Source organism: Vipera ursinii (genome assembly GCF_947247035.1).
Source record: "Vipera ursinii genome assembly, chromosome: 11".
Lineage (NCBI taxonomy): Eukaryota > Metazoa > Chordata > Lepidosauria > Squamata > Viperidae > Vipera > Vipera ursinii.
This window is the reverse complement of record NC_139524.1, coordinates 14,122,536-14,145,693: the sequence shown is the minus strand read 5'-3', so window position 1 is coordinate 14,145,693 and position 23,158 is coordinate 14,122,536. Positions and strand designations below refer to the sequence as shown.

Genomic DNA, 23,158 nt, shown 5'->3' with positions numbered 1-23,158 from the left:
GACACAGCACTTTCACAATTTGGATTATCTTGAAAACATTACGTAAAATACATACCTGAAGACCGTCTTCACGGGGAATAGGATAATGCCAACAGTAACAAGATACGGAATCTGTGAATAATTTTCTTCTTATACTGGAATGAAAAATTAATGCTGCTAACATGAAATACACTTGTTCTACGCTTTTATTTTCTTTGCCTTGAGATGGTCTTGCCAACCACCGGGAGGTGATGAGTGCCATAAAAGCCACTAAATTTGTTGAAAATTCACAAGGTTTAGGTCAACTGAAAAAAAAGAAACCCTTCCATGCCCACAAAGTAATTAAAGGCTATGCTAAAGCCAAAGAATTAACAAAGAACCTGCAGTTACTTTCTAAGACAAACCAAAATCCTGATTGGATAATGATAGTGTTGTGTTCATAACTTTTACAATAATCATGAGAAAAATCCCTTCACTATGGGAAACTACATTAAGCTGGAGCAATGGGGAACCACCCATCTCAAGTCGTTCGTTTCTATAGATGGAGTAACAATTGTAGAATCGCATGAATCTGGAGTTTTTTGACTGGGTGCTTCCTTGAAATCCAGCACCTTTTGCTAAATATATGCTTGCTTGCTGCTTTCAGTTCAAAAAAAAAAAACCACTTTGTGGATTAAAAAATTACTGAGGAACTGCCTATTTGTTCTTTGCACCTTACAGCCGTTCCGTTTAGTGACCATTCAAGTTACAGCACTGGGGAAAAACTGACTTGTGGCCGGTTGTTCGCACTTACGACAGCTTCAGCACCCCTGTGGTCACATGATCAAAATTTAGACGCTTGGCAACAGATTCGTATTTATGACGGTTGCAGTGTCCCGGGGGTCATGTGATCCCCTTTTGTGACCTTCACTCCGGCAAAGTCAATGGGGAAGCCAGATGAACTACAGTGATTCACTTAACAACAGTGGCAAGAAAGGTCATCAAATGAGGCAAAACTCACTTAACAACCGTCTAGCTTAGCAACGGAAATTTTGGGCTCAGCTGTGGTCATAGGTCAAGGAGTTACTTGTATTCTTACTTAAATGGAAATAATAAGTGCAGTCCCCTTCTCTCATGCAGGATGGGGACAAAGCTCCTACAAGCTATAGGCCAGTCCCAGCCTACTTTGGTGCTACCTGCCAGATAAATCTTCCTGTAAAACCAGCTGCTCAGAATTGGCAGATGTTCTCAGCATTCGGAGATGGGAAGTTCACAAACACAGTAGAGGGAAATTTGCAGAAGAGTCAGCTGTCTCCATCTTGTGGACAGTGATAGTAACCCCGTTAGTTGGTTGCAGTGCTGATTTCTATGCAATTATTGTGACACTTTTCAGGTGTCTGTAGCAGGGGTCCCCAACCCCTGGTCCGTGGACCGGTACAGGGCCGCAGCATGCCAACAACCGGTCTGCACAAACAAGCAAAGCCCCATCTGCGGGATGCAGGCAGCACACAAAACTACACTCTCTCTGGTCCGCGGAAAAACTTTTCTCCACGGAACCGGTCCCTGGTGTCCAAAAGCTTGGGGACCTCTGGTGTATAAGTATCATTTGTTTTCATGGTTGTGATTGCTGCGATATTGTTTGCCAGCCCGAATCGATCCGATTGAGATGGACAGCTATAGAAATTGAGTCTGTCTATCTAAAAAAAAAAGTATTAAGTCACCAAAATAAAGATGCTGTCAGCTTTGGAGGGGGGAAAAAGGTTGATGGTTGCTACATTAGGCCTACGAAGCATTTGCTTTATTTTTATATAAATAAAATGTAAAAATTGCATTGGACCACACACTAATCTCGAGTGTAAAAAATAGATAATTCCCTGCGACACAATTCAATATTATCCCTCACCATATAAAGAAAAACACACACACCAACACACACATACACAGAGAGAGGCAAATCTATAACAATACAGCCAGATATCTAAGAGGCTGAACTCACACTTAGGTATTCATAACTGGATTGTTAATGTAACAGTCCAAATATAAAAGAAATAAACAAAAGACACTCATCACACCATCACCACAGGCTTTCTCCACACCTTTCATTTAAATATATTTAAGTATCTCTTCTCTGAGAGTTTTCCGATGTTGAGGATTAATCAAAGTCGATCTGTGGGCTGTCAAAGCCACTGTCTTGTGGACAATCCATCACCCTGTGTATGTGTCTCCTTGATTGTAGGGAAGTATATTTTTTTCCTGCTGCAGAACACGGCACAGTGTTGTTCGGATGGGCCCTAGCAGGGCTTACAGTGTCCAAGTGTGCAAACGGAGTACAACTTGAACTCACAGTCAGATGGCTTTCAGTGCAATGTATGTTTTGATTCTTGATCAGTTCCTTCTCGTTATGTCCATCCAGACGCTGTGAAAAAACAGAAGCCTCTTCCTTGACATGGGGACGGGGGCTGGTCATGGGAAGCGCTGAATGGGAATCTAGAGGCCCCCTGGAATATATTTTTTGAACAGGATGCCGAAAGCCACCGCTACTGTTTGCGTGAAGAGCCTCACTTAATAAGCTCCAGTCAGCAGAAGACCCTTCATCTCTTACTGGGGTTTCTTGAACTTCCAAGCCTGGGCTTCCCCCAGATTTTGCCTTCCACTGTCTAGACGTCTGGCTGCCTCCAACCTCCGTTATTCTTGGCCTTTCGTTTAGGCACTTATACTTTTCGCCAGCGGTTCCAAAGTCAGGACCATCCCCTGCGACGGGAGGAAGACTTTGAGGCTTCCCTTGAGACGCGTAAGAGGAAGCCTTCTGGAATGTTCCCACTCTACACGGCAGACCTTTGTTTCCAAGGTCTTCCTCCCTGAAAGCTTCTGAAGGGGCAGCCCCAACCGAAGGCTCGTCCAGTTGCTTAAAAGCTTTCCGAACAATCTGATTTTGAGAAACTAGGCGGGACTCGCTGGTGGCATCCAGCTGTGGCTGCAAGCTGCGTGGGACGTGCTTTTTGCCCGTGTTGTCATCGTGCGTTTGGTTTTCTTTGGGGGTTGACTTAGAGTGTTGAGCGTAACTCGTTTTAGATTCTTCAGCTTTGGAGTTTTGGGGTAGGACTGTAAGGCAAGACGGAAAGCAAAAATAAATTAAAACAGGCACCTCCAAACTCCCTACCAAAGAACTCAACATCCTCTATGGCAGGGGTAGTCAACCTTGGCTCTTTTATGACTCGTGGACTTCAACTCCCAGAATTCCTGAGCCAGCGTGGCTCAGCTTGGAAACCTCTCCCTTTCCCCTCAGCATGGCTGGCTCAGGAATTCTGGGAGTTGAAGTCCACGAGTCATAAAAGAGCCAAGGTTCCCTACCCCTGCTCTATGGGGTAAATATTACTTTCTCTCCTTATTAAAACAAGGATGGCATGCATGAAAATTAGACATGGCAGTATACCTGAGTGTGGGATTTTATTTAGTGCTGCGTTCCGAACAGGAGTTTCTAATATTTTAGCCATTGTAGCAATCTTGCCAGCAGCGCATATTATTTTCTTTTCAGCCCTGCGAAAGTAACACGATTTTTTTAAAAAAAAATCCTTAAAAATCCTATCTAGTCAACTAAGAATCCAAGCAAAAAGACAAACTTTTGAACTTTCTTAAAATTTTGAAGAAAAAAAATGATTTTTAACTACACAGAGCTCCTTTTTAGCTTTATAGCCATTCAATTTTAGGGAATTTGTGACATGCTGAATGAACCCACGTGTCTATATGAGGCAGAGAGAATTAAGAAATAAAGGAATATAAGAAGAGTCTATCTGTTATTTTCTATTAAAAAGATAACAGATCTCTTTTCTTTTTCTGTCTCTGCACTTCACCTGAAATTGTTGTATAAACTATACCAGTGATGGCAAACCTTTTAGAGACCGAGTGCCCAAACTGCAACCCAAAACCCACTTATGTATTGTTGGGTGCCGGGTGGGCATGGCCCATTAGGTGGGCGTGGCCCATTTGGTGGGCGTGGCTGCAGTGGTAACGGCAGACTGGGTGGGACTAAAAAGTTCAATCAATTCCAACTTTGCGAGATCTTTTACCGCGAGAAGTTGAAATTCATTGATTGATTGAACCTTTTTTTTTTTGCACACGGTGGCGGAGGCCTAAAGCGAAAAGGGTTTATAAAACCCAGCTGAAGGCCTAGGACTGGGGCGAGGGTGCGCGTGCCCACAGAGAGGGCTCTGCGTGCCACCTGTGGCACGCGTCCCATAGGTTCGCCACCACGGCACTATACAAACAGAGCAATATAAACTAGAAAATCACACACAAAAAACCCGCAATCCACAAAAACACCTTGAGGTTCCTCATCCAAGAACTTTGCTGAGAGTTCTCTTCCCATCTAACATCACTTGAAATGCCTCACCCTTCATGCTTGCCGTTATCAACCAGAAGCTGTTGAAGACAAATAAGATAATATTTGCGCATTTTTCGGGCAGTCTCCTGCCGTTCCCTTAAAACTTCAGATTTTATAATTTCTGCTGCTCTCTCCTTACTTTCATGGATGTAACGAAGCATGTCACCTATGAACAAACAACACCAATTTATATTTAGTGAGGCACATCAACCATAGATTTGCAATGGACAATTTTCGCTGTATCTGTATAGTATTGATTTCTACAAAGCATAAGGAACTGTGCCAAAGTTCCTTATTCTTTGGTGAGAAGACAAAGAACAGAGAAGGGGCTTATCCCATGTATGTAGACAGGATCAGAATTCTCCCCCCTCCCTTTCTTCTAAGCTGCTCACCCTTGGTACCACTATAAACACCCGTAGATACTCAACAAGACTTGAAATATGAAGACTAGTAGTAAATAACATATTAGAGGATTCCATACCAAACATGGCAAAGCAAAAGGAGAAGGTCAAAGAACACGAGGCAGACTCAGAAGAAGATGGGAGAGACAATATCAAAGACACCCTACAACAATGGTTGAAGCTGCCAGAGGGGTAAGGACTCTGCTTCTCCCTCAACACCCGAAGCGGTAAAAGAGGAATCAAAGAGGAGAAGAACACATCGGAATTTTTCCCTCTGTCGTAAGCTTAAAAACAAGGCTGAACCGATTATGGAATCCTCATCTTCTTTGCCACTTACTTTTAATTTTGCTCACTGTCTTAAGATACTGGGAACGCATCTCTTCCAAAGCTTTTCCACCACACGAACAGCAAGGTTTTGAGACGCAGCCTTCTGAAGATGACCTGGAAGCACAGGAAACGGGATGCCCAAACCAAAAATGAAATTACAACTGCCCAGAGAAGTTTAGTATTATATTATATTATAACAGAAGTTATCATTTCTCTCGTAATGTATGCGCTACCTGGGAGGAATGTCGACACATTTCAAATCATCAAGTTGGTTCTTCATTGCAGAATTTTCTTCCAGGAGGGCTTTCATAATTTTTTCATTCTCTAAAAAAAAAATAGAGAGGAAAAACCCTTGGAGTGTTACATTTAATTTGGTGTTACATAATAACCCAGCAATTTTGTTTTTGTTATGATTTAGAATTCCAATTGATTGTTATTCTACTAGTGACCTTTTGGGTTACTCTTCTAGGCAGCTGTTAATCTTTGAGAAGGTTCTCACAAAATTCATTGGTATCAAAATACTGTAGTTATTCCAAGGTTCATAACAAATACAGGCCAAAACAATCCTCTATTGGGTGCAATATGATAACTGGGGGAAATAATACAGAACCTAACCTCAAAATCATTAATAACACGACTCGGACTTGGCCAACAGCAAATGTCCCCATTCTTGGAAAGAGTAATTAAAATCCTGAGAGAATGAGAGGTAATTATTTTTTATAAAAGCTATTTAACAAGTCCGTTGAAGACCTAACTGCAAGTGATACAATTGTTTTCTATAGCAAAGCATTAAGTTAAATTAACTACAAAGCTTTAAACAAGTGTATCAGAAGCTTATTTTACATGTCAATATATTATTAGATCATAGAAACATCAAGGTATTATATTGTGCTTGTAAGAATAAGGGATAATGTTTATTTCTCAGATACGTGTTCAGAAACCTTAAACTACATTAAGGATAACAGGGCTTCTATTTTTATGTATTTAACTGTCATCAAACAAAGAATCAGATTAAGTGCATGCACAAGTGAACTAGTTGTTCTTATTCAACATCCACATGTAAAAGGTAACAGACCTTGGGCTTGCTCAGACTTTGTTTTTTGTTCCTTCACAGCAAGCTGGAGATGCCTGCAAGCTTTGTCAAGTTTCTTTTTCAAATCCTCACATTCTTTTTCCTTTTTTTCCAGCTGCTGTCGATAACGCTCAAAACAAATCTCGTCTTGCGACAACATATTTCTTTTTTTACATTTGCAATCTGCACCAACAAATATGAAAAGTTACTGGCTACTTTTGGCTGACCAAGCAACCAAAGAGAAAAGATAATCCTACCACCAGGTTGTAGTTATTATGGATATCTTAGCTGTTGTCTTAAAAGAAACTTTTCTGGAAGCTGCATTAGTTTCACCAGGAACGCCCATGATCTATGCGTGGTGTTCGCTTCCTAACAATGAAGAATTAGTAGTGAATTTGAACTATTATTCTCGAGGAATCCCAGTTACAGGGTCTGTAATTCTAGGTTTACCGTGTACAAAGACTCACCGTACACTTTTGTAGCCTTCAGAAAATCGCAGAAATGGAGACAATATTGTGAAGTTTAGCATACATTGACACCCATCAGAAAATTTGCCCAGGGTTACAAGCTCAATACTTAATGAAGGAGCGCTCTAGAGTTTACTTTATAAAGTGCCTAACACACTGAGTATTATTCATGGACTTCCCCAGCTTTAACTCTACAACACAGTTAGCATTAATTCCAGAGCATTCTTTCATATCTGTGCAATTCTCTATCTAAAAACTGAATTTGTGTGTTAGGTAAAATAGAATCAAGCAAGATTCCAATTAAAGTGAGGAAATGGATGCAACGTAATACCAAGATCTAGTTCAGTGTCCTGCAAAGGTGGATGTTTTCTTAGTATCCGCTGTAGTTCTACTTGCTGCCCAATGTTATACAATTTGTCTCCAGGCTCCCCTTCACCGTTCTGCATGCAAGAGTCATCCGAATCGTTGAAACCGAGGCCCAAATGTTCGTTTTTCTAGAAAGGAGTACACAGAGAGAAATTTTACAAGAACAGACAGCAATTCAGGACCAACTCTTCAAATCCATCTTGCGTTCCAAGAAAAAAAAATCCTACTTGCTTACCACGTTCAAAGCGGAGAAGCAGCTAGTTTTCTGCCCAATAAAGGACAAAAGTGGGGCATGTACATCTGACACAGCAAAACCTAAGAACTACTCCTTCATTTTTCTTTGTGAGGCAAAGAGCAGCTCAGGTCTAAGTTGAGAATATATTCAGTTGTGACATGTCAGTAGTCACAATAAAAAATGGGGGGGGGAGTGGAATGCAGACAATGCACGGAACCCGGTGATGTCCGGGGCAGCAGCAGTCTCTCAGCAGAGAATCTAGAACCTTAAAACTTGTTGCAGTTCATCAACCCGTGCGCTTTTGTTTATAAATTTGCGGTGTACTTTTTTTGTCAACTTTTAATTTGCTTCGTTATTCCCTTTCCCTTTTCAAGTTGGTTTGCATTCTTAAATGCTTGGCTTTGAAACTTAACAAAGGGGCTATGAAAAACAAAGATTTGCAAATATACGGATTCTTCTGCTTTAAACATATTTTTGCATTATATTGATATGGTACATATCAGTATTTTTTATTTTTTTTTTTTTTACTTTCATAAACCTAGTTCTGCTCTGCTAAAAAGTGGAAGACAAAGGACCATAAGTGAAGTATAAAATCGAAATACAAATCATCTAAGGCAGGGGTCTTCAAACTTGGCCCTTTTATGACTTGTGGACTTCAACTCCCAGAATTCCTCAGCCAGCTTTGCTGGCTGAGGAATTCTGGGAGTTGAAGTCCACAAGTCATAAAAGGGCCAAGTTTGAAGACCCCTGATCTAAGGCCATGCTAATGTTACCTGGTTCCACTTTTTCGTTGCTTTTTCAAGAATGGCACCGACAGTGCTTCGGTAGGCTTTCTGCAAGCAAAATGCCAGTTTGTCTTTGAACTGGCAATTGATCTGAAGAGGGGGAGACACGTTCCACTTAGTTTCCCAAGTGCATTCACAACTTGCGCACTGGATCAAGTCCTTGTGGAGGTCATCTAAGAGAAGTTCTACCTGAACGAGGATCCTGTCCTCGTACTGATGGACTTCGTTTTGAAGTCTCTTGGCTTCCTGAACTGCCCATTCCTGTTGCTTCCTGGCAAGGCACGTCTTCAGCTCGGCTTCTTTTTGATCCAGCAATTCTTTCTTTTGATTTTCAAAGTCTTCTTTGGCTCTTGCAAACATCTCGCCCAGTTTAACTTTCTGGTCCTGTGAAAGGGCGTGGCGCTCTTTTTCGTTTTGCTCTTGCATGCTGAGGATCTCCCCTTGCTTTTCTTTAATCCACTGAGAATGAGCTTTCGCAAGCTCTGCTTCGATAAGCAAGGGGATCTCGTCTTGCTTCAGCTCCAGCTCCCGCCTAAGGGACACCACCTTCTCTTCAAGCTCTCTGATCCTTCTCTGAGCTTTATCGCTGTTCTCAAGCTGCTCCTTCCACCTCTCTTCAGCAGCCGATACCTAAAGAGGCCACACAGAGGTCTTGTCAGTAATGCCTTAAATGCAGGGGGGGCTGGGTGGGTTTCTCCAAACTTGGCAACTTTAAGACCTGTGGACTTCAACTCCCAGAATTCCACAGCCAGCCATGGTCATGAATTGAAGTCCACAAGTCTTAAAGTTGCCAAGTTTGGAGACCCCTGGATTAAGACGGACGAGGCATACTGCTCGTAGTACAGCAGAATTTTAAGCAGGTGAAATTGTTAAATAGGGAAACATATTGCTTACCGTATTTTCCGGCGTATAAGACGACTTTTTAACCCATGAAAATTATCTCAAAAGTTTGGGGGGTCGTCTTATACGCCCAGCCGTCTTATACGCCGGAAAATACGGTAATCTGTTTCCTATCAAGAGTAAGAATGGTTTGGATTACTGCAAGGGGAGGGACATAATGGAAATTAGTATTTTAATAGGTAGGGGAAAGGTTGTCCACAAAGTTGCCAAGTTTGGAGGACAACCCCCCCCACCCCCGCCCCCTCCTGCCATAATGCCTAAAAATTTCTCTGGATGCTTTCACATGGATTGGGAGAGGCATACCTCAGTTTGAAATTAACATAGGAGGGTAGCTGTCCAGGAGAGCCAGACTCATCTCCTTTCTCCTCCAGCCTATTTCATTTGTGATCCTAGCGGTTAGTACTGGTGTTCCCACAGTGAACTATTAAACCCTAGTCCTAGCTGGAAACAAATCAAAAGTTGGTACTTTTCATGAAGGTGTGGGGGGGGAGGAGTTGTGGCTGCACAGTTGAAGAAAAAAAGAATAAAGGACTCTCTAAATCAAATAGCTATTATTAACAAGTGTGGACGGCTTTACCATTTACACTAGTTATTTGATAAATACCATTTCCAAGGGCGTCTTAAAGTCTCTGAAATTAGATACTGCAAGCTAAACTTGCTCCAACTCATTTTAAAACTATTTAATTCAGAAGATGGCAGTCAGATATACAGAGGCAATCTTGCTGGGCTGCTATAGGCTTCAATATCTATCTCTTTGGGAAGTTTAAGCAGACACCCAGGCTTTTGTCCAATCCAATCGACTGACTCAGCCCCCAGGCTAATGTAGTAAAATACAAAACTGTCATATTGTCCACACTTGATCAGGACGATGAAATCCGTTCTCCGCTACCTTTTCTGCTGTGCTGATTTCAGATTCCTTTTCCCATTTTTCTTTGGCTACCTTCAAGTGATTTTTGTACTCCTCAAGATCGGTAAGTTCGTGCAGCCACGACGCACGAGCTTTCGTCAGAGCTACTTCCACCTAGTTAAGTAATTAAAGTTAATAGTAAGCAAAGGTCAAGAAGCCATTCCTGCCGTAAAAACAAGACAAAACATGGAAGTCCAGTTTCAGCTCTTGTTTCAATTCATTGCATATGTAAAATTCGTTTAACAACTGCCATACCTAACAATGAAAATTCGGGTCCCAATTATCGCTGTTAAGTCAAGGACTGTCAACATCCAGCTCAAGAATCCAAATAAAACTCCAGGTTCATTCCATTTCTGAAAACCTTAGTTTATGGAATACATTGCATGGTAATGTTGAAGCAAAACTCACTGTGAGGTTCCTAGACACCGGTTCATAGAATTGAAGAAGAATTTCCCCAGCCAACCCCCACCCCCTCACATAGTCCATGTAAATAATTTGACTTTGTTATGGGAACCATCTGCTTCATCCCTGCACCTGCTGCGGTGTCCTTAAAAGGGTTTCAGGCTCTCCTAATCTTCACGGAATCGTAGACGTTTCATTTTTCCATCTAACCCATTCTAAAGCATCATCTCCTCCGCCTTTCTCTAATGGCAAGTTGAAACAAAGAGGCAGGTAGCTGCCAAAGTTTCATTCTTGACAAGGACTACCCGTAGTCCTTTTCTAGATTTAGCCCTAAAGCAATTATTTACTCCAAATCACATTGATTGCACATGCTTGGGTTTTATTTTGTACCCCCATAAAAATAAAGCCGCCTGTCACCTGAATGGCAATGCTCTTGTGATAGTTCGCTTCCTGCTCCCTCAACGATTTTTCCTTTGCTTTCAGGGCCTCCCTCAACGACAACGTTTGTTCCTCTACTGCCTCGGCAATCACTTGGCGCAGAGTTTCATCCGTTTGGCTACCATGATCTTTGAGTTCCACTGTGGCCCTCTTGGTCTCTTCCAGAGCCTGGGCTAGTCTTTGTTGCCATTCTTCTTCAACTTCCTGACAAGCCTGCTCTTGGGCCTGTAGGGAACAGAAGACTGCACTAAACAAAAGTTAAATCTTTGGGGGAGGGAAAAACCTAAATAAAACCAAGGCTTGGCTTCTTCTTTTTTTTCCTAGTAAGCAGAAAGAATAGGAGCTGGATGTTGAATTTGCACAGTGATGGACTAAGGTGTTTTTTTAGAGAACACTTGCAAAAATTAAGTATCAAAGAACCCCGAGCTTCCTTAGAATCAGAAAGGAAATACATTTTATGCTAGAAGAGGCTGAATTATCTGTGCCATTGAAAAAGTTGTTTCTTGCTATGCTTTTAAGACCCAGGAAAAAGATCTTCAAGATCTGGTGAATGTCTTCATAATCCCACCCACCCGGTCTCTGTGCAACTACGCTTGGAGGCTCTCACTTGTGTAATAGCAAAAACTCCAGCGTACCTCCTTCTGTTCTTTCTCCCAAATGTTTTTGGCAAGTTCCACTTCTGTGTCAAGACGCTGTCTTATGTCAGCTTCATTTTCCTTCTGCCACTGGTTCTTTGTTAGTTCCATGGAATTTTTGTATGTTTCTTCTAGTTCGCTCCTTAGTCTGTTCAAAGAATCTTCCTTTTCCACTAGTAACTGTTAACGTTCAGAGTAGATGTTAGGGCATCATTCAGATAAGAGATTGTCTTGATTAAAGAGATAAAAAGTGAAGGCGTCTTGCAGTTTCCCCTGACTGCACAAATTTCTTTTTTCATATCCTAACGTACTACCTCTTACTCAAAAGCACTTCTTTATCCTGTTGAAGTGTTTGGGTACTAGCAATAGCACAGACTTAGATACCGCTTAGATAGTGCTTTACAGAACCCTCTGGGCAGTTTGTAAACTGTCATCCTATTGCCCCCCCGACAATCTGGGTCTTCATTTTACCAACCTCAGGAGGATGGAAGGCTCAATCAACCTGTCGGAACTGAACTCCAGGCTGTGGGCAGAGTTTTCCTGCAATACTGCATTCTAGCCACTGCACCACCAGGGCTCCTAGTGTGTAATCATATATCCCACTAATTAGGGAGGAGTTAAGATTGCTCAGGACCTTCATTTATCCCTGTTATTTTGCAACGGGTCTCTCTGTAATAAACTAAGGCTATTTGGGCCGCTACCTTTTCCTCTCTCTGATGCTGCTCTTGTTCAAATGCTGCTTTCAAAATGGCGGCCTGCTCATCTTTCTCCTTGCAGACGGCAAGGTAACATTCTTTCACTACAATCATCTCTTTATTCAGGTCATCAATGTCCAACCTAGAGGGGGGGAAAATCACAACATGGAAGACGTTAGAAGGTCAAGAAACATACATGAAGAATAAACTTATTTCAGATGTTTCATTTTAACTTTTCAAATACATTCCTACTTTAATTGAGCAATGTTCTCTTCATAGGCATGGATGAGTTTTTCTTTCTCCACAACATGTTTTCCTGCAGACTCCTCAAGAAGCTTTTTCTTTGTGTCTTCATAATGTTGCCGATAGGTTCTTTCGCACCTGGAGGAGGAAAGGGAAACGCTAAATTTATTGCTTGAAAAAGCATTATAAGCCCAGGGCCTAGGACATTGTAAATGCAGCTTCACTGGCCATATCCATCCAAATCTGAAGAACACAGAATATAAAAGTTAAGCTTATTATGATAAAGACACTGTTGTCCAGTCAACCACCAAGAGGAAGAGTTTCTGTCTTACCAGTTCTCAGAAAGCAAGTTGATGGCGCCAAACTAGTTTCCAGGGGAAACAATTCTACAAGACCAGGGCTATGACACAGCAGCAATGACTCTAACTTCATTGCCTATTAATTATGAACAAGGGGGATCACCAGAGTTTCTTCTCAGGAAGAGTACAGTGGATGATGGGTTGATTCCAGCTGGAGCATCTGAATTCCAAGCCTTGGAGGGCTTTGTAGGCACTTTGGATTTGCACCCAGAAAAAGCTATTGGCAATCACCGTAGAAACGGTAATTGGCACAATACAATCTTAGTGATTACAACATTTCCGTCCCCTTGGAGCCAGCAGACCAAAAAGAGTTCTAGTGCAAAAGGATCAATATTGTGCCTGTCACCAATGAAGCCCACCCATGAAGAGTTTTTGGTGAATCTGAACAACCGTGTACAACCATCGCAACGGCCTGGTGAGAGATGAATTAAGTCATTTCTTCCCAGATGGGAAATAGCATCACGTTTTTGACTTCCTCTGATGGGAGTTCTAGGCATAAAACTGTAGAGTTTCATTAAGTACTTGGTCAGGGCCCGAAACATCTTAGTGACATCTCTTGTTCTTATCCCTGGGTATAACGTCTGGATACATCTACAAAACACTACCAATACAGATGAGTCTTAAGCCACAAAGACCACCATTGTTTTTCCCTTATCTCCTTTATACAGAAAAACAGAAGACAATTTAAGATCAATAAAGGCCACTCTACGTTTACTTCAACTTTCCCTCCCAAGTCACCTGTCGAGGGCTTCTTGTTTATCCCGATCAGAATCCTGAACCATCTGCCTCATCTGATTGCACAGGTCTTGATTTGCATTTTTTAGCTGTTCTTTGCCTTCCAGAAGTTCCTGAATACGTGCATTATGACTCTGATGAAAGAGAGATAGTATTACACATGACCTCATATTTTAATTATTTAAGACATATTTCCAGGCTGCTGCAATGCAAATTATTTTTGGCAGCATACAGGGTGTTGATATGGCATTGCGCTCAAATTATTAATCTTTCTGGCTTTAAGGATGACCTATTACGAGCAACATTATTAGACCCTTGAGATGGGACAGAAAAATTCGTAAGATTCCTATCTAGGCCATAGATGCAAAAAGAATTACAATGAAGAAATTAAGCAGTTGTAACAAATTTCTTAGGAAATGGATTTCTCTTCGGGTATTGTGTAAAATCTTCTTAAAACACGTCATTATTCATTCTAGGTGTGTTGCATAAAAATGGCCCTTCTTAACTTCACAGATAGCTCACGTTTTTTAATAAAAGGTGTTAGCAATAAAAGGTTCTTCAGACTTCTGATTTTTTTTTTTTTTTGCTACCATGGTATACAACATAATGTAAATCAACCTTGTCCAAGTTGCAGCCCCCGATGAATCAGGATGCTAACCTGTGGGTTTCCAGCCCTGTATCTACCTTGCATTTGGTGGAACTTCAGCTTGGTTAAGGACTGTTATGGATGCCTTTCTCCCAACAGGCACTGCTGTGCATAGAGGATGCTACGATTTTTGTGAGAGACACCCTAGGAGCCTGTCTTTGTGAATTGCGGCTTTTTGTCAGTTTTCATCCCATCTGAAGATGTTGTGTGTATAATGGTCCACCTGTTGTTCTTTAGCTTATAGAAAATTAATTAACCATAAACAGGTTCATCTGATTTTCTACAAGCGCCCTCGTTTTATCTTCCCTCCCAAATCAGATCACAGCATGGGAACATCTTATCCAATCATATGCTAAAGATACTTTATCTTTAGACATGAAAAAAAGCACCTCAATCTCCCTTTGCAATTCTTGGTTTTCCTTTTTGAGCCTCAGCATTTCCTCGGAGGAATGATACTCTGTGGAATCAGATGGACTTTCCATGTTTTTCCCTTTAGTCTAATATAAAATAGAAGTACAGAGAATGTTTGTTAGTTCTTAGTTGAAATAGCTCTCTCCCTCAAGGCATTTTATACAACCAAAAATCTATCAAAAAAAAAAAGTGTACAGTCCCACTCCAATTTGTAGGAGACGGTAAAGATGGATAGGTTTAGGCCAGGGGGTAGGCAACCGTGGCTCTTTTATGACTCGTGGACTTCAAGTCCCAGAATTCCTGAGCCAGCTGGCTCAGGAATTCTGGGAGTTGAAGTCCACGAGTCATAAAAGAGCCACGGTTGCCTACCCCTGGTTTAGGCTGTGTTAAGCATGTTCTTTTAACTATTTGGTGCAGAAGAAAGTTGGCGTTCAATGGAACAAGGCAAGGTTAATGGAGGATTATGCAATTTTATGTCTTGCTACCTGAGATTAATCTCCTCCAACTTTCTGTCCTATAGCCAGATTCAGTCACAGTTTCGTTCCACACAGCATTAACCTTGTGAACTCTCAGGCTTTCCTCCTTCAGTTATATATTCAAGATGGACAGTGTTTAATATTTATTTGTTATGTATACGTAGGGGTGTGGGTCTATACATATGTTGTATATACCATGTTTAGATGCGCCCACAGTAAAAAAAAAAATGACAATAAAGGTCATCTTTTCTGCTGCAATGGAGAAAGGAGCCATAGAAACACAGTAAACAGGATAGGAATGGGTTGAGAACGTTCACTACATTTCCCTCCAGATTCAAAAACGATCCAATGGTCCAACAGACAAATATGGGTCTCTGAAGCTGATTTGACTTTCCACTCTAGGTCAATCTGCCTTTACATCATGGATACAGTTTGTACCACTGTGGGCATTCAAGTATAGTCAGCCATATCGTACACTAGCCAACTAGGCCAGCCATCCAAGCTATAGCACTAAGTAACTGTTATTTTAAGCAAGGGCATCACATACAGATGAGGGAGCATGGTGGCTCATGAGGTTAGAATGCTAGGCGGCCGATTGGGAGGCTCGTGTTTGAGACCCACTGTTGCTGGAGGGTGGGGTGAGTTCCCATCACAAGCTCCAGCTCTTGCCAACCCAACCATTAGAAAGCAGACAAATACGAGTAGATAAATGTATACTACTTTGCTGGGCAACTTCACAGGGACAAGAGAGGAGACTCCAGCCGGGCATCCCCCACCCCACCCACAGCAATGATGATGTTACCAGCAAATCCATTCATCACGGAAGCACTTTGAAGCTTCCGATATAGAAGTTATTAGTATCGCATGCAGATCAGAGTTACCCAAGAAGGCATCTTTGCCAAGGATGAAGAATTTCAAGGAAACACAAAACGTTTTAACGGGATGTCTGAAGCGTCCTCTAACTTTTAAAGCACATTTCTCAAGGGGGGGGGGAGAAAGCCCAAATGCTTATTTCTTTCGTGATCAGTTGAGTGTTTGCTACTTCAACTGTATCTTTCTAATCCACTGTCATCATTCTTTTTTCTTCCTACAGCTATCCAAATTTGCTACAGTAAGGCTGGTTTCTCTCAGCGAGTTTTTTAAGCTCTGAGTAAACACTGTCTCCTTCCATCAGATATCTGGCAGGGAGTGCTTATAAAACAAACAATTACTTACAAATTCACTTTTTTTGTCAGCAAACAAAGCAATGATTTTGTTTCATCGCTAATGTTTCTGGGGGTCTCTCTGCTCAGATGTTAGAAACCTGTGGCTTACACTGAAATTCTCAGCAGTCCCATTCAGCAAAGCCAACAATGGGAGCTTTCTGGAGATTGAAAGTCAGCAACATCTGGAAGATTTCATGTTCTGTACCGTAATCTTTTCTTGAGGGATTTCTGCCGCAGTTTGTTTCACTAACAGCCAACATCCTGTCCTCCAAATATTAATTCACAATTCCCTGCAATATTTCTTCTGTATTCCTTATCAAAACAAGTTGTCCACCCAATGCATTCCAAAGTTGTGGTGAAACTTGTATGTTGATCACAGCTATCACTGGGGAAAACTAAGACAAGGTCAGTCGTGACTGACCTAAGCAACTATGACAAGAAAATATATATATATAATTAGGTTGAATAAATTAGGAATACTACCCAATCTGGCTGGTAAGAAAAATATTTAGTAGTTCCAAGTTAGCCACAATCACTGCATTTTGTCCAACGAATAAAAATGCAAAGTGTTAACGTTTTAATCTCTGTACTACGATAGAAAGAGAACAGGTCATCTTTATTACTGGCGCTAACAGCCAGTTTCATAAAATAGAAAGTTATATTCCCATCAAAGATATTAACATACAAAAGAAGTAACGCCTCTCACGTACATTTGATTTTACCAGCTGCTGCTGCTTCAGTTCTTCTATAGTCTTGTGACAATCTTCAAGGTCATTTTGCAGTCGGGAAATCCGGTTCCTCTTGGATTTGTTACTGTTCAATAACCGCTGCATTTCAACCTTCAGCTCTGAAATGATTTCATCTTTGGGAAGCCCTTTATCGGTTTCTTTAGTCAACGAACAACTGTCAAACATTCAAGATAGGAGAGGACGTTATTATTCTGAACTTCATAAAATTCCTAAGGTTGCACATATAAATCCGCTGTTAGGAGCCACCTATTCTATGGTTATCATTAGCTTTTCAGCCACACTGAAATCTATCTGTAATTTAAGACAACGTATTGGCCTACTGAAGAAAATTGCAAAAGTTGCTCTGGCTCTCCGACATCAATGATAAGTTTTCGTCTGCGGTGTGAATCTAGAAATTGTAGCTTATTTTTAAAAAGTCCACAGAAGCATTGTCTTTGCAGGTAAACCAGATCATAATCGGCTTGTTTGATTTTCACTCGTGTGAACCCAAACGATTATGGTCGAGCCAACTATGACTAAGCATGGACATGGGGGCGGTTATATCTTATTTTGATCTAGTACTATTCTTCAATTAAAAGGTAAAGGTTTCCTGGTCAGTCGGCACTCATCTGTTTCTTGGCTGAGGAAGCCAGCGTTGTCCGAAGACAATTTCCATGGTAATGTGGCCAGCACGGTTGTATGCCAAGGTGCACGGAACGCCATTACCTTCCTACCAAAGTAGTGCCTATTTATCTACTCGCATTTGCACGCTTTCAAATGGCTAGGTGGGCAGGAGGTGGGGCAAGGAACAGGAGCTGACCCCGTTGTGTGGCACTCAGCTATTTTAACTTGGCCTGTCAGCTTTCCAGCTGACAAGCTCAGTGTCTTTAACCACTGAGCCATCATGCCCTCTCTCCATCTACCGTAGTAGCATGAATACATAAAGCCTTCCACAATTGGCCTTCTTTATAGTGTTGTGATTACCACCATTGCTGAAGTTGAAGGCTGTGTCAGCTCTCCAAATTACTGCTGCGTTGATTCATTCCATGGTGTTTTGGGGGGAAGTTTCGAAAGATAGCTTATAAATTATTATTTTTTTTAAAAAAAAAATCAACACCAGAATTGGCATGCTATTGGATGCTAGGGGCTTAAGAGAATACAACATACCAAAGCTAGGCTGTAAAAAGAATAGGCAAACCAAAAGGAGTCCCATTTTGTTTCTTGAAGGAGAGTCCAGTGGAAGTTCCCATGTAAAATGATTTTAGCCGGGAAAGGGAGCGGGCAGCCTTTTACATTATTTGCAAATGCAACAATTTGGAAGATGCTGAGAAAATGGAGAAATATCCCACGTGAAAGTCCCTCGTGTATTTTGTTTTCGGTGACAAAGGCATTAATTAATCTGTAGTTACCTCGGTAATCTTGTCTTCTTGTTGATTTGCTTAATGCCCAAATCTACGTATGAATCTGTTAATTCCACATTCAGATTTCCACCTGGATCGTTGAGAAACACACCATGTTTTGTGGCTGACTCATATAGAACAATTTCTTCTTTTAGTTCCTTTACCTCTTCCTATAAATATGGATACTCAATTAAGAGTCAGACAAACTGGAAATAAACACCATCCCTATTTTGAGCAGTATGGAATAAAACAATCCTCTACTTTCCAGAGTTATATCCTCCATTTCTTATACAGCACTTTTAATTTTATACTGGTCCGCCTCAGTTCATTTCTACAATATTGATGAAAAGAAGAAGAAAAAAATATGAACCTGAAGAGCTTTATTCATCTCATTGCCTAACAGCTGTGCAGAATGAGCTTGCTGAAGCTGCAGACGTAGCTGATTTGTCTCCGTTGCTAAGCCTGGAAGGAAACAGAATGAATTTATGAATATTAAAACTAAAAAGTATTTAAGAGAAGAGACAAGCTCAACGGAAAGCGCTCATTCACTAATTTAAACCGTACTCTAGGTTCCTCTTCTTATAGCAAATGCAAGGAAAGTATATGAATATTGCAGTTATATGGTGGAAAGAGAGTAACATCAGAACTATTTCTTTCCAGCTCTTGGAATTGCATGATTTCATTTTAGCTTATCTCCCATATTAAAATTAAAATAATGGCAGAAGAAGTATCTCAAATATATTTGCTTTGCACCGAAAGCTAAAAGAAACTGAGGCTGCCCATTATGACAGGCAAGGCTGCCTTGATGGAATGGAGGATTTAAAATAAAGGAAGATGATGTCTAAATATATACGTTCACCTTAAATGTCCTTTAGAAAAGCCTTGTATGCGACTTCTTAGCCAGATATATATATATAGATAGATAGATAGATAGATAGATAGATAGATAGATAGATAGAGATAGATAGATATACACACACACACATATATAACACACACACACACACACACACATATATATATCTGGATTTGGTAGGGAATATGGGTACTTGAGTACCATCCTGTGAAATTCACGCCTGCCGATTCATTTCATTTCATAAAATTAATTTCAGAAGTTTGAAACTGCAAACCTCCATTCTTGCCTTTCCTTACCTGAGCAGCGTCAGACTTTCAGCTGCTGCTATTGGAGTGTCATTCTCAGCAAACACACAAAAAAGCGAAATGCTGTGTTGGACAAAATGTGTTAGTCCTCTTAAGAAAATTTAAGACCTGCGGTTAAACCAATTACACTAATCCTACAATGGTAACTACTGCAAAGGTGGCTATTTAAATTTAGTTGAGGGTTGGGGGGGGGGGGGTTTACTCACCTGTTTGTAATAAATTTGCACACTGATTTTGGCTTTCTTCTAGACTTCTTGACAGACGATTGATCATTTCGTTTTTTTCTAATTTACTTTCTTCAAGCGTTCTTTCAAGCTGCTTCACATGCTCTTTTAGGTGGCAACACATTTCTACCTGATAAAAGACAGAGCACCACTTACAAGCCTTTGCATATTTCACTTACACATTCATCCAATAAACGTTACTATTCGTTTTTACTTCCATCATGTTTACATACGACTTCTCGCCAAAAAAATGTGTTCAGCTGGATCACAGGACCCCGGGACATTACAACCGTCATAAATATGAGTCAGTTGCCAAGCTTCTGAATTCTGATCACGTGTCCACGGGGATGCTACAACGGTCGTTAAGGCTGAAAAACAGCCACAAGTCGCTTTTTCCAGTGCCGTTGCAACTTTGAACCATCCCTAAATGAACGGTTGTATGTTGAGGACTGCCTGTATCAGCAAATGAAGGTTTGGGGCTAGGAAGCTTATTGAGCAGAGAAAACTTTGTCAGGTGAATGCCTGGCAAGAGTATTTTCATCTTGTGAGGAAGAAGAATCTCACCTGCTCCTGGAGTGATGCATTCTTCACGTCGAGTTTCTGTTGCAAAGATGAAGTTTGCTCTTCCAGTTTCTGCTTGAGTGAGGCAACGATAGCCTCGTGCTGCTCCCTTGCGCGCTGGAGAGCGTCAGAACGGCGAAGTTCCAGAAGCTGCTGCTGCATGCTTTCCATGGCGACTTCTGCAACTTTGGATTGTTTCATCAGCTGCAAAGAAAATAAAGCCATAGCAATAGCACTTAGACTTATATACTGCTTCCCAGTGCTTTACAGCCTTCTCTAGGCAGTTTACAGAGTCAGCATATTTGCCCCCAACAATCTGGGTCCTCATTTTTACCAACCTCGGAAGGATGGAAGGATGAGTCAACCTTGAGCCCCATCAGGATTGAACTGCTGGTAATGGGAATGTTTTCATAGCAATAGTATTTAGATTTATCCACCACTTCACAGTGCTTTACAGCCCTCTCTGTATGGAAGGCTGAGTCAACCTTGAGCTGGTCAGGATCGAACTCCTGGCAGTGAGTGAGCAGTAAGTTAGCCTGAAATGCTGCATATCCTAAGCTCTGTGCCACCATGGCTCAAAAAGATATGGGATTTAATTCAAAATGGCAACGCAGTTGTCTCTAACATAATACAAGCAAACTTTCAAATGTACAATCAATATAAAGATTATATTAGTAGAACTACACTATGATAAATATATTAGCGACAAACTCCTTTTCCAGCAGACTGGGAAACAGGATGAAAAGGAAAAACAATGTCTAACAACACGGCCTCAGCCAGCAATATTTTTTTTTCATATCGTGATAACTTTGAATGGTTGTTAAACAAAGCAGTCAGTAAGCGATGGCTATCTGTATTGTCTTTACTCCAATTTGGCTGTAGGTCAAGCTCCACTACATTGTTGCAGCATCAAAGTTTGAATAGAGTTAAATTCACCTGTCATGCATCTTATGGTTTAAGCATGATTTGCTGCCCGGGCAACATTCTAAGATAAAAATAATGGCTTACCAACCAAAACAGCTGGGCTTCTACAACATGCTGAGCCAAAATCAAACAAACCACATATCTTAGCTCAATACACGTTGCTCTTCCAATTTCCAATAATTTCATCTCCATGTTCAGCTTTTCAGAAGACAGAATATATACTCTCTTTGGTTTTCTTGAGGGATGATGCTCATTATAAGTGCATCTAACATTTTTGAGTTTTTACTGTCTTGTGTACGTCCTCAATGAATTTTTTAGCAGTTTCAGATCCCTTACATGATCATATGCATTACACTTAGTAACTGCGAAAGTGTAATATTTATACTACCTGTTCCTCATTAGCAGTCAGAGTCTGAATTTGACGTTCAAGAGCTTTTATTTGGCCTTCAAGCTGAACTTCCCTTTCCTTGCTATTTTGGTAGAGTTTTTGACTTTCTTGGAGACTAAGATACATGCCCTCCTTTTCATCTTTAAAAAAGAAAAAAACATTGACGTCACTGTGCAGTTACTTTTTAACATCTGCAGCACACCCTTTTCAGAAACACCCCCCCCCTAAAATAGAAAAGTGTAAAATACATGTGTGGGAACAAAACACAAATTTGCACCTTTTCCAGAATTCAAATTTGCAGCTTTTTCAAAATTCATTATTCATAAATTCATAAGTCTCAAATTTATGGCATTTAAGAAAACATTATTTATTACCCAAAATAGTTAGTGAATGAAGTTTGAAGAAATGTTCCACATATAACAAACAAGCTAGCATCTTTAATCAAAAAGGGTGTCCGTACTCAAGCAAGCAGGCGCTACAAGATTTAGTCACTCACTTTTAGGAGGCAATTCTCCCAAATCACCAGAGGTTACCGCATTGTAGATCATACAAAGTAGCACATTCAGTCATTGGGGTGGGCCGGGGCATCCTGTTATGCATTGATATTTTTTTTTAAAAAAAAAATACCGACCGTGCAACCGCCTGTCTTAAATTTAGCATAATCAGGAAGAAGGGTTTACTTATTTCTCACAAGATTTGCTACATTTCAAACATGGTTTCTCATCAATCAACGAGAAAGTGGGTTTAAAGTTAATAAAAGCAGCTAATAAGTGAGTTTAATTTTAACAAAATAAGTGAAGGAAACAGGAAGCCTCCTGCATCAGTTCTGGATTAGGGTCTCCTGCTTGACTAGAACAGGGGTGTCAAACTGCACATCACGAGGAACCTGTGCCCACCCCAGCTTCAGCAAGGGGGGGAAAAAAAGTCGTGATACATCATGACACGTCATGTGACACAAGTTTGACACCCCTGGATTAAAAGGTGCCTTCCCACTGTTACCCTGTTATTACATTGTATGGTAAGAAGTTGAAACGGCCCAAGTATACTTCTGCAGTCTCCTCTTTAAGGCATACTTACCTTTCATAATTGCAAGCTGATGGGACAGGTACCTAATCTGCTGTGCTCTTTCTTCCAGCTGACTATTAAGTTCTTCTAAAGTTCTCTCTTTGGCTTTATTGAGAACCTGAAGCTGAAGAATCTTCATGTTCTCTGAAGCACCTGCAACTCACACCAGGTTTCCACACGTCAGGCATAAAACACACGGGATTTCCTCAACCAGATACACAATTCAGTGAAATCCCCCAGGGCAAGAATTTCTTCTCGACAGAAGTACGTTAAGTCTTGTTGGACAAACTTTGCATCTGGAGATACCTCTTTTAAATTAGGCACTGCGGTTTACTTAAGCAGCAGCAGGTGAGAAAGGCAGTTATTTATTCCAGGTTAGAGACTCAAAGCATTATTAAGTTGGTGGCAATTTGCGTGCTTGGAGAAATAGGCTTGCCAGGTCTTTCTCATGAGAAGCTCTTTGCCAAGCTCACAAAGGTAAAAGGTAAAGGTTCCCCCGCACATGTGTGCTAGTCGTTTCCGACTCTAGGGGCCGGTGCTCATCTCCGTTTCAAAGCCGAAGAGCCAGCGCTTGTCCGAGGACGTCTCCGTGGTCATGTAGCTGGCATGACTAGACGTCAAAGGCGCACGGAACGCTGTTACCTTCCCACCGTAGTGGTCCCT

At 41.1% G+C, this 23,158-nt stretch overlaps 1 protein-coding gene across 1 annotated transcript in view; it reads right to left on the bottom strand.

The window, feature by feature from the left end:
• Positions 1-1,199: 1,199 nt before the first annotated feature.
• The window catches only part of CEP152 (centrosomal protein 152), a 29,748-nt gene continuing 7,789 nt past the window's right edge, over positions 1,200-23,158 (bottom strand). Inside the window, exons 7-29 of the mRNA XM_083371665.1 lie at positions 22,508-22,648; positions 21,431-21,570; positions 20,122-20,322; positions 19,540-19,687; positions 18,543-18,634; positions 18,182-18,342; positions 16,755-16,947; positions 14,342-14,449; positions 13,310-13,440; positions 12,222-12,350; positions 11,976-12,111; positions 11,275-11,454; positions 10,619-10,864; positions 9,782-9,913; positions 8,182-8,622; positions 7,981-8,082; positions 6,938-7,100; positions 6,143-6,322; positions 5,301-5,391; positions 5,078-5,181; positions 4,349-4,505; positions 3,392-3,495; positions 1,200-3,060 (exon numbers count right to left, since the gene is read on the bottom strand). Of these exons, the coding sequence (XP_083227791.1) occupies positions 2,111-3,060; positions 3,392-3,495; positions 4,349-4,505; positions 5,078-5,181; positions 5,301-5,391; positions 6,143-6,322; positions 6,938-7,100; positions 7,981-8,082; positions 8,182-8,622; positions 9,782-9,913; positions 10,619-10,864; positions 11,275-11,454; positions 11,976-12,111; positions 12,222-12,350; positions 13,310-13,440; positions 14,342-14,449; positions 16,755-16,947; positions 18,182-18,342; positions 18,543-18,634; positions 19,540-19,687; positions 20,122-20,322; positions 21,431-21,570; positions 22,508-22,648 (4,430 nt within the window). The 3' untranslated portion in view covers positions 1,200-2,110. The remainder of the gene's footprint in view (positions 3,061-3,391; positions 3,496-4,348; positions 4,506-5,077; positions 5,182-5,300; positions 5,392-6,142; positions 6,323-6,937; positions 7,101-7,980; positions 8,083-8,181; positions 8,623-9,781; positions 9,914-10,618; positions 10,865-11,274; positions 11,455-11,975; positions 12,112-12,221; positions 12,351-13,309; positions 13,441-14,341; positions 14,450-16,754; positions 16,948-18,181; positions 18,343-18,542; positions 18,635-19,539; positions 19,688-20,121; positions 20,323-21,430; positions 21,571-22,507; positions 22,649-23,158) is intronic.